The sequence below is a fragment of the Struthio camelus genome, chromosome 4 (genome assembly GCF_040807025.1).
Source record: "Struthio camelus isolate bStrCam1 chromosome 4, bStrCam1.hap1, whole genome shotgun sequence".
In the NCBI taxonomy this organism is placed as follows: Eukaryota; Metazoa; Chordata; class Aves; order Struthioniformes; family Struthionidae; genus Struthio; species Struthio camelus.
The window spans coordinates 78,141,405-78,153,274 of record NC_090945.1 but is presented as its reverse complement, the minus strand read 5'-3'; the positions used below and the strand labels follow the sequence as shown (position 1 = coordinate 78,153,274).

Below are 11,870 nucleotides of genomic sequence, written 5' to 3'. Positions count from 1 at the left end.
GTAACTGTAACTGCGACACAAGAGCCATCCAATCTTATTAAAAGGAGAGCCATTAACCAAACACAGATACCTTTCTCAAGCCTTGTGTCAATGACACAGTCACAAGACTATCCATCTTTTCTCCCTGCAGGTAGAAGAATCTCAATGCATGCCTACACAGCATTTATATATCACCTCACTGAAATAGTTTGCAACAAAACTCCTTCTGTATTAATAAAGATCTGTATTTCATGGAGTCTAAAATCACAAGAGTGGATCCACAGAACTATACACGTGCCCAAAACCTATTCAAACGCGGCCAGGAGACTAAATACTTCTGTGAGCGTAAGCCTCTGCAATACGATCTCCAGATCTTTTGGGCACGGATCATCTCTGCTATGCGTTTCTGTAAGTGTTCAACACAGCTGGGCCAAGACTGGTGTTGAAGCTTCTGAAAACAACTGCAATACAAATTACATTTGAGATAGTTCAATTATTTCCAAGGGATGACACGTGTATTAAAATACCTTTTTGACTTGGACTTCTGTCTTCCCATCCCAGGCTGCCAGAGCTTCTAGAGGAGAGACAACAAATCACTAAGAGCTTAAAAAAATAGTAATAATAGAAAAAGCATATATTTAGGTTTACTCAAGACTTACAAAAAAATCTCACATACTCAAAAAAACACCTTCCCTCCTCACATACACATTCTAAAGATTTAACTTGTCCTCTTCCAACCCGAAAATGTCAGTTAGGATACTCAGCCCATCACTGACCAGCTCTGTGCCTGGCTTGTCATTTGAACGTTGCTGAACGGGCAACACTAAATAATCAAAAGCAACAGGAAAGCAGACAGACAGATTAGGTTTCAAAATAATACATTTATTCAAACCAAACAGAGGACACAAACTCCAATTAGCTTAAAATTTTATACGACATTATGGCAAACACAGGACCAGGATGCTCAGAGCACAGACATATGATTTACAACTTAAAATGGTAACATAGGCTGAAATTCTTAAACTGAAAAGCAAAACTTAAATACATATCAAGAATAGAATAGGGGATTTTTAATTAAGTGTACCCAATAATTTGATATAAACAATTAAAAAGTATTTCAATACATGCTAACGTAGCTAAAAGTGTAAATGATTAGCAAGATATGTAGATATAAAATTACAAGAAGTACTTTGGAGTGCTATAAAAGATGCAACTTTGTCCCCAGACAAAGTCTACAATATAAGGTACTAATCTTGTCAAGAGAATATTTTCTACCAACACGCAGTCCAGCTGACAAACTACCTATTAAATTAGCTCTCTGGTATTTTAACTCGCAGACAGATTTACTTACATAGCATGCATTCAGTAATTAAAATCTCAGTAAAACCACCTTTTGGGATAACATGAATTGCAAAGAAGTTCTTCAATAAAATAGGTCTTTTAACCTGATTGTTTTGAAGGGATGATACAAAAGGACATCCTATTTTACTTCTCTTCCGTTAAACGGAGTTTTATTACTAAGCTTTCTCTTTATTTCTCCCCTGAACAGTTTATCATCAAAAAGCTGATATTTATGCAAATCTGAAACAACCCCAACGATGGTCTTGCTGGTTACCTAACTCTGAGCTTAGAGGTTTTGCCTGTGTAAGTCACAAGGTCATCCAAATTTCACACATCCTTTAATTATTGTAATAAATATTTACATCTCCTGACTAAATATTCATTCCGGAATAAGTTCTGACCAGTTACTGTACACCTGGACATCTTCATTTCTCTGAAAGTACTGCAGCTTCACCATTTTTGGTCAACGCAAAAGACAAAGCACTTGACTTGGAGCTAGTCCGCAAGCCAGTGATTCGCTTAGGTTGTCTTTATCACCTGTATAGAGCTGCTCAGGAAAGGTCCAAACCTGGGTGAACGAATCACTGAGTGTCCTAATCTTTTTAAGTTTGCAGAACATATGTTGTTAAAGTCCAGCTGTCGTGGGTTTGCCTACTTTCCACATGAGAAGGCAGATACTTCCCGCTAAAATACTTTGCGTGGTTGACACATAGCTAATTTAGATCCTTAGGTAACAGGGGGAAACGGAATTTGCAATTAAAAGCCATATAGTTAAGTGTATTTCATATAGCCTATCCAATTTGCACAATATACTAAGTTTCAGGCAAACTGAAAAGCTAAAAATGGTCAATAAACATACAACAATTACTTTAATCAGGGCATTCTTCATAAAAAAAACAGCTATTTTTGGCTCCCTTCTTATTTATTCCACAGAAAAATTCACATGAACAGTAAACACTATAAAACAGCAGCAGCAAAGTCACAGATAATACAATCAGATCCTTTACTGTCAGGCCAGTTAAAGCTGTATAGAGCTTAAATCAGTAAATCTTTGAAAACGGCTTCTTCTGATATTTCCCTGTTCTAAAACTAAATGCATTCAAGCCCACTCCATTCTCAGACTTCTGATATTGCATGAAAGCTAGAGGACAATTTTAGTTAGAATACCTTTATCACATTTCAGCCAGCTGACCTTATCTCTGCACTAAAGATCAAGGAATGTCAAGTAAGACTGTTATACTTTTTTTCCCCAAAGTGAAGATATTTTAGTAATGCAAGATTGAGTGTACTTCAGAGTCCACATCATACAATGTAATCATACAATGGCAAATTAGTTTTAAAATTGTATTCTAGTGAAATTAGTTTTATTCTTGCATTTTCATCTAAGGTAAGTTTTGGCCTAAAAAGCTTATAGTGAAGTCCTGTTTTTTAAAATCCACAAACTGATTTTCCATGCTGAAATCTCCAAGTTTATCTCAACTTACAAGAAAGAAAACAATCCCCTAGGACTATGTTAACTGCAAAGATCATACTGATTTGAAATTTCAGCTTCGTCACAGCAATTTTACTCATAAAATTACAGTAACTCTCTGGAGGATCAGTAACGTAACAGTTTGCAAAGCAAGCTGCTTACAGTACAAACTCAACACTTGAACTAAACACTGACCCTTTTTCTAAAATTGATTTTACTGTACAGCTTGCTTTGGAATAACTAAATGCCATGGTCCATCATGCAAGCCATGAGACTGTCCAAACTCTTTTTTGTTCCACTAACTTCAAATGAGTTTTTACAAATAATTTAGCCAATCCATATTAATATTGGGCATAAAATTATGCTGAAATACACTTGAGGGTCAACATTTTCTAGGATAATACGCAATTATTACCATAAACATTAGGTACTAACTGCCCACCTCAACATCGCTGTGCACAGCACCATCATAAAATGTGCTCTCTGTAGAGTACATAAAATCAAGAAGGTTCATATACTGGGAATTATGGAACATTCTACAGTTGATATCGTTAAGTCTTAAAACTGGAAAATTTACTGCTGAAGACAGACTTTAATGAGTAAACCTAGACTGTTACTATTTAATTGCATGGTTAAAGACAGTCATGATAACAAATTATCTAGAAAACCAAGGATGTAATCAAAACATTAGCTGTATCAGGTGTTACTTGGTGACTGCACAGTCAGCAAGGCCATGAGATGAAAGTATTTATGTACTCCAACTGTACTTAGTTAATGAATTTTATACCTGAGATGAAAATTGAGAGGTAAGAGACTCTGTGGTGTAAATAGCCATCAGGTGAACAAGAAGAAACACGCCTTCATAACTGTTTTTTTTTTTTTAAATAAATACAAAAAAGATCACAACTGACATTTTCCCCTTACAACAATTAGTTTCATTTTACTTTCTAGACAAACACAAACTCATTTTATTGTGTGACAGATTGTGCTCTGAAACTATTGTAAAGGCTCCTGTGTTTCCAATACTTTAGTAATTCAAATGGAATTTTAAGTAGAAGCAACATCCTCTAATCCCCAGTCTTATGAAATTTAAGGCACCCATAAGAAGCAAACTTCATGGGAAGTTTCCATTCTAGGGAAAAATAAGCCTCATTTTCCCCTCAGCAGAAAAAATTCACGGATTAAAAAAAGTAATCAGAATGCCACATTCTCTGTCAGTGAGGCAACAACTTTATGACATTAAGCTTAAATAAAAGCAAACTTAAAGAGCTGCTACTGAAGCCACAGAATCTTTACAAATGTCACAGAAACGTAATATTTTGACGGAAGGGAAAGTTTGCATTAAATTCTGGAAAAGCTAAAAAGTAGAAGCAGAGCAAAGTTGGGCCCTATGTAAAGATGAAAGAAAATAAACGAGAAACATTCTTCCATGACAGATACACTTAATTTATACAGCAAACTCTTAATTTAATGAATCACTGTACCACAACAATGAGTGCAAATACATGATTTTGTGGGCAGGAACACTGATAAAGAAGCCTATTTTGTTTTCATCTGTATGGAATGACAGTAAATCACTTGTTTGATGAATGGAAATTTCATTCCATGTGTCAGAAAACATATCTATGATTTATTACTAGAATCAGCTCAAAACGCTTTCCATAATCACAAGAGCTCGACTAATATGAAGCCATTAGACACAGAAAGATATATACGGTTTTGGTTAAATAAAGTCGGGCTTTTCTTCAAATTACGAAGTTTAATTCTTTGCTTCTGCAGCTCCTTTATCCAGTTTTTCCTTTGCTTTCTCTTTCTCTTCCAGTTTTTCTTCTTTCTGAAGCAGTGCCATAATCTCAGCAACCTGACTGGTTCCAATATCAATGTCTTCTTTGTCAATCAATTCTACTACCTACATGAACATAAAATGAAACAAGAGAGCAACATGTAATTTCTGAAGCATTTTAACAACTTCCTGCTCAAGAAGATGAGAAAAAATTTATTTAGCAGCACACAGGAAACCTTTTTAAAAATGAACATGAAGCTGACAGAGGAAAGATGAGTTTGTTTGTTTGTTTGTTTTAACCTTGGCATTTTTTTTCCCCCTACATGAAACAAATTCAAACCATAACCAATGCCTCAGGCATACTTGGAGTACTTAAGAAAAAAAAAGGTTAAATTTTAAAACAAATAATTTAAAACTTTTGACCTCTGAACACAGAGAGTCCCATTTTAAAGCATTTAATAAAACAAATCCATTTATTGTTTCTGTTTCAATGGAAAGCTCAGATTCAGCATATAATACTGCTGAAATAGTATATATAACAATACCTAAGTCATAGGCTTCTTTTTATTGAAAAATCCTACTGCACTAAATACAGGGCATAAAATTACAAAAAGTTTAAGTGAGGGGAGATGCCTTTTTGAAAGCAAAGTGGGGGAAAAAAAGTTAGCAGACGCTTCCAAATTCCTTTTTGCAGCTTACTGTACAAATGTGTTCTCAATATAAGTCAGTTCCTAGAACTAAAGCACTATACACAGAACTAATTCAGTAATATATTTTATCTATGTTGATAAATAAAACTGAATATCACAGCTGTTCAGAGCAGCAGTGAAGATGAGTGAAAACGTGTTTCAAAAGGCCAATACCATATTCGCCAGCTGGCCACCGTGTCCTATTTTACTTACATTATTATGTCCATATTGGGAAGAAAACTTATTTGCAAGGGAGTTTCATGGCATTTCTAAGTTTACCTTGTAGAACACAGGCAAGAAAAGAAGAAACGCAGGGGAAGCCTGAAAAAAATCTGCAAAATGAGAAGACAGGACAAAGCAGGCAAAGAACAGGTGCCTGAAGGGACAGTGTAACACAGGCAACAATAATCCCTAAGCAGCAAATGCCTCTGAAAAGCATTGAGAGGGAGCAGAAAGGCAGCAGAAAGAGAGAATGGCCAAATTATCAGAGGCCCTTCATGTCTACTAGCAGAGAACGCTTAAAACTTACAGGAGCTGAGCTTTCACACTCAATCAGTCATTTGCCTAAACACCTGAAGAACACCTGACGGTCTAATGTCTTTCAAGCTTAGGAAATATAGGTCACAATGAAACATCTACGGTCTACTGGTGGGCAAAGTAGTTATTCCTTTGTATTGACATAAAGTGTGCATATATACATACATATACACACACACACACACACATATATATATAGTCAAGATTTTGGCTAAATACTGGCATTCCTCCAGTTCCTTTTCCAAAGCTCCTTTCCCCATCTTCCCTCCCATCTATAAGTAGCATAACGAAATTACTGTATTTTACAGCATTCGATGTATGCATGAAGGAGAATCTACGGCTTGAAAGATAACATGGATAACAGACATGGGATTAAAAACACCAAAAAACAAAAAACAATTTTTCCCCCAAAATAGGCACAGAAATTCTGAAGATGCTAAAGTGTATTACAACCTCTGTTTACAGTCCTTTCCCAAAAAATCTCATCCTTATATCAAATAAAGACCCTGTGAAAAAGAAAGTAATATGAAATTGTGTCAAAATAGGGAAAATATTTGAAGTCTGGAATATTTAAACCAAATACGGCTAGCCAGACTTACCTTAACAACATTATCTATATCAATTTTGCCATCCTTGTTTTCATCTAGTGCCTCTGCAATCCTAGTTAGCTTCTCCTCTGGAATCTTCTGAATTTGTTTCATCACGTTAATAAGCTCAGCAATACTGATGAGATTCTCCCTAAAGAGGAAACACAACCTGTATATGGCAAGCAGTTACTCCAAAGGAGCAAAGGCGATAGTACTGAAACAGACAGTACTGACCGTCACCACATTGCAGGTCATTTATGAAACATTAATAATTTTATTTATAACCCTGAACAGAAAGCAAAAAAGCAAAAATGAGTTACTGATCAGCAAGCAGGTTTCAAGTGATCTTTTCTCTTTCCATAGAATCTCATATTTCAGGTTTCCACATGCTTTACTGCACAAAAGTAGCTAGCGGCTTCTGAAATGATGTTTGGCACAGTTTCTGCCATATATCCAATGCCCTTTCCCCTCCCCTGTTTATCCAGGGTGCACTGCCAAGCCCCAGTCCTTCTTTTGGATTTAGAGAGGCTGGCCTATAGAAAATAAAGCAAGCAGACTAAAAAATATAGATACGAAAGTCAAAAGGTAAGAGCTAATCTCTTTAGCCACTTAGCTACTTTTTTAAATAAAAAGAAGCTTTATTTGCTCAAATCGAGGAATATACTTTGTAGAAGAAAGGCCTAAACTTCACACTGTGACTAGCAGATTTCAGAAACTGCCCATTTCCACTGTCTGCTTACTGATATCACAAAGCTAACACTGTATTTTCTGCACGCTGAAGACTGCTTGCCTACAAAACTTCCTTAATTCAGTTTTATTTTTGAAGAACCACCTTCCAGCACAGGTCAAGCTGAAATGCAGGAGACTGTGAACTCAATAAATACTAAATAGAAGGGCTTTATTAATATAGTCCTAACTTCATACCTGCCTAACCTCTGGATACAGACTGACTTTTTTTCAGGGAGCATTTCTCAGACTGCTACTAAATGTCCTGGACTTCTGCTGTTCCTACGACTCTTGCTTTGATGGCTTGGCAATGACTGCATCGACCAGACTGAAATGGTAAAAGTAACTTGAATAGAAAAGAGGGGGGGGAAAAAAAAAAAAAAAAAACAGGCATCATTACATAAAGCTTGAACACTTCTCCTTAAGCCACTGAAAATATAATGCACCTTATACAGTAATTACATGGCATAAGAATCCAAAGTAAACCTAACATTTTCATGCAGTAGCTTGAAAATTCAACTAGTGACCAGCAGGATTTATGCAAGAAGCAGACAGGAAAAGTTGTTTCAGTCTTCCCAAGGCAGGGAAACGTACGCTCACATACGCAGAGACAATTGACAGAATCTGACCAGAAGTTTCAAGGCATCCTGGATTACTCTGTGCGCACTGAAGCTCAGCTGTAGGTCAGTGGTAACTGCCCACTGAATAACATCTATGGCGGATTGCTGACAGGCCTGTTAAGCATTGTCAGTGCAATTCATGCCAACATATGGTAATTTCTTCCCACCTGATCCAGGTCTGCCTCCTTTTGCTGATGGCTATATCACTGCCACACATCACTTCGATAAGCTGCTTTCCCAGTGGAGCAAAGATAAAGACTTCTGACAGACCAAAGGGAGGGCTGAAGATCACCCATTTGGAACATCAGTTTAAAGATATTGAGGAAAAAAATCTTGTTCAAAGAAACCTTTTCCATCTTTCACTGAAGATAACAGGGATCTTCCAATACATTTCAGTCGAAATCAGGTTTCCATACAACAGCAACTTCTAAACTAAACTTCTGAATGAAAGCCTAGTGCAAAGGGTCTCAGGACTGATATGGGCCTCTGAATTATGGTAATGTAACGTGAAGGTTAAAAAAATAAAAAAAAAAAGGGACAAACCTTTGATAATTAAACACTGTTTAACTAATTAATTCCAATCATTTGCTATCACCTACAAAAATTAGAATTTTTTTCCACAAAAGCCATTTTTTACATATCGTATAGCTACCTTCAAAAGAAGCAGAAGCAATATTGTGTTTTAGTTTACACATTTGGATGGCCATGATCAACAACTTACTTTCTCTGTAGCATCTTTCACGTGTCCTTCTTAATCTTATTATACAAAACTTGAAACAAATGACTATTTGCCATGGGGGACACGAAAAAAACCAAAAAACTTAAAAGCAACAGAAGCAGAATGCTTATTTTTGTTCAGATTATGTTCTTTAGGAGGTAGGAAACTCTCAATGAATCAGACAATAAAGTGGTGTAAGCACAAACTAGATTAATACTGTATTCATAATTACAAGCTGTGATAATTCCAGTCAGAGTTTATAGGCAACTCAGTGCCTATAATGCACAATGCAGGATTGTGTGAAAGATTCGCCAGTAACATCAAGATCTAGAGAAGTGCTGGTAAGTGATTTTGGCAAAAAAAAAAAATTGTTAAGAAAAAACTTTCTTTGGAAATCTGCAAGCTTGCTAAAACTAAAATGGAGCAAAATTTTGGAACAGGTCATGTAGAATTATCTGCTTATTTCCATTAGATCTGTGCACCTATTTCTCTCCAAAAAAGTATCTGTTTACAGCAGAGACAAAAATAGATTTTACTGCAATTTTTCTCTCAGACACCCACACTACTAAAACAGAACAAACGTGAATATGCTCATAATCCTGTTCTGCAGCTTGACAATGACACAGGGCAAACCTACTGCCTGAGGATCATGACTAAAGGCATGATTTCACCTGCATCACCTTCAGTGCTACAAGTGTGAAAAAGAGGCTGTGATAATAACGGACAACTTGACTCGCAGAACCACATCAGGACTTGCATCTGAGAAAGTCATACCCCTCTCTACCCCCACCATATTTAACAAATCTCAGAAGACACAAAAATCTATAGTACAATTTTGTTAATTTTGTTTTTAAATATATAAATTAAGATTCCTAAAAAACCCCTTACTTGCTAAATCTTTTATAAGTTACTTAAGGAAAGAAATCATACCTCAGATAAAAGACTAAAGGTGAGCAGTTTGAGGGAGATATTCACTGCTCTCAAGTCACTTACCCAGCAGGAGGGCTATCACCACCTTCGGGCTTGACATCCACCATCTTTTGACTTGTCTCTAACTCATTAATAATCTTGTCTATTTGACCAATCATTCGGTTCACCCTTTTGGTCAATCGCTTGCTTGCCTTCGACTCTTCCACTACCTCTTCTTGCCCAGTTTTAGATAGCTCCTTTATTTCTTGCAAATCCTAAAAGAAATAGTCATGAGAAAGAAAATCTTTTGTGGGACTGAATTCTCAGCAACAGGACATTACTGACTTAAGAGAACAGCATTTCCAGACAGGAGTCATTAGCAAATGAAGAGACATATAAAGCCATACTGACATTAGAACAACTTGCCACTGCCGCTATATTTATGCGCCTCTAAAATGTTACTTTCCACATCTTTCACCTATAACCACCTTGGCTGAGATTCATTTTTATCTAACTTGAGTTGTCTATAACATTGACATCTAGGTAAACATAAATTTAGTCACTCTGGGTTAAATAAAGCCAGCATTCTCACCTGGTGGGAACTACACCAATGATTTTAACTAGGTTTTAAATGTGTTATACAAACGAGGCCTGTATTGTCACATACAGCAGCATAAAGCCCAGCTTTTTAACTTCCAAACACAAGCTAACAGCCATTCAAATAAGATTATCTTTAACTGTGCGATTTGTTTATGCTAAGATTACACATGAACAGAAGTTAAAAAAATAAATAAATAAACAAACAACCATTCTTCACCTCATTATAGTCTTGGACATCACCCTTCAGCTCCTCAAGCTCCTCCTTTTCCTTTGTTAGTGACTTTTTCTGCTCCTGCAGCTTCGTGCAAGCATCGCTCAGCATGTCAATCTCCTCCTTAGTTATTTCCTCACCCTGTAAAGGAAATTATATACCAATCAGCGACAGATACATTCGTGATCTCTTCCTCAGATTGAGTCTTCTACCAAAAAAGACAGACTCAAGATTCTACGTCCAGAATCAGTATCACAGACTGGCATTTTGAGGCTAATAGAGATCTTAGGAGTGCTAAGGCAATTAGTTTCGTATGGTATGTGTTTTTAAGGGCATTAGTATCAAGTTCAGGTGATTCATTATGTGGGTTTTGGCTTTTTGAAAATCTGTACCTAATTTTCTCATTTTAAAATGTTTTACCTCCTTCTTTGCTGTGTAAAAAACTTAAAACAACTCAGAAATGATTCATTATATATGAAAAACAAATTAATTATATAAAAAATTTGCAGAGCAAAGTTTAAGAAGCTGAGCTGGAGGGAAGTGACCTTCAGCAACTCTTAATTAAGTGGATGAACGTTCCCAGCTCGTTAGCTATTTTTGCTTCTTGAAACATCCAGCTTGGAATAAAAATCTAATCCTCAACCGAATGCACCAAAAATAAGATTACTAGAATGATTCCTTGAAAAATACTAACACCAGCAGATGCTAGTGACAACTGATGAGTTACACTAATCTTACACATACAGCAGCTTTTATTTTGAATGGTAAACTCTGAACAGTCACATAAGCACCGTATAAAAAGATACACGCAAAAAAGTATGCCACAAAGAGGAGGACACTATGCTTCCAATAAACAACCATAGAAGAGTTCACAAACCAAGCATTCGGTCTCTGTCATCTCAAAAAGTTTCAGATTACTATTAGTATCTAGGCATTAACCTCTCCTCATATTTGAATGCACTATATCTCAACTTAGTCAAATAAATACACAGAAACAAACAACATCCGATAGCAACTCCATTCAAAAGTAAATTCCTCTGCCTTATAAATCAAACTGGTCATCTTCAGGAAGTCAGTAGGATTACATTTTTTTCCTAACAGGCAGTATTGCACATTAATGCAGAAAAAAAGTTTCAAAGAAATATTTAGTTCCCTTTATTATTTTACATTTAGCCATCTTTTACCAGTCCTGAAATAAATCTCTCTTAAACGGTTTGTTGTCCTCGTCTCTTGAAAACCGCCAAAAAAAACCAAAAAAACTTGCTGAGTAATACCAGTGCAGCTTATTCCCCGTTTCAATTTTCTGAAAAAGTATTCCATAGCATTTAAAGCCTGCACAAAACGTGAACAAGCATTTTAAAGAGCATAAGCTATGCTGCAACCCATGCTGCAGAAATAAGGCTGCACTAACTTTATTTCTCATTTCTCACATTACAGATTCCCACATCAAGATTGTTTAAAGAGCCCTACTTGTGGCCCGGTGTAATACATTCTCACGGTGTTGGTGACGCAGCAAGGCAGCAGTGCAAACTCTATTCCAGACATGGCAGCTTAAGCTGCAGTATCCCACGTCCTTGTCGTTTCCAAAAGAGATCATCCCAACCTTGCCTGCCTCTCTCCCAAGACATTCCTCGTGGCAGCACTACCACGAATCCAGCTACGCTGTCAGCCAAATCAGCTAACTCAACACACACAAAAA

At 36.4% G+C, this 11,870-nt stretch overlaps 1 protein-coding gene across 2 annotated transcripts in view; it reads right to left on the bottom strand.

The window, feature by feature from the left end:
• Positions 1-840: 840 nt before the first annotated feature.
• The window catches only part of LETM1 (leucine zipper and EF-hand containing transmembrane protein 1), a 38,080-nt gene continuing 27,050 nt past the window's right edge, over positions 841-11,870 (bottom strand). Inside the window, exons 11-14 of one of the 2 annotated variants that reach the window (XM_068943567.1) lie at positions 10,178-10,312; positions 9,445-9,635; positions 6,400-6,556; positions 841-4,700 (exon numbers count right to left, since the gene is read on the bottom strand). In XM_068943567.1, the coding sequence (XP_068799668.1) occupies positions 4,551-4,700; positions 6,400-6,556; positions 9,445-9,635; positions 10,178-10,312 (633 nt within the window). In that variant the 3' untranslated portion in view covers positions 841-4,550. The remainder of the gene's footprint in view (positions 4,701-6,399; positions 6,557-9,444; positions 9,636-10,177; positions 10,313-11,870) is intronic. The other variant, XM_068943568.1, reaches the window with a different exon arrangement.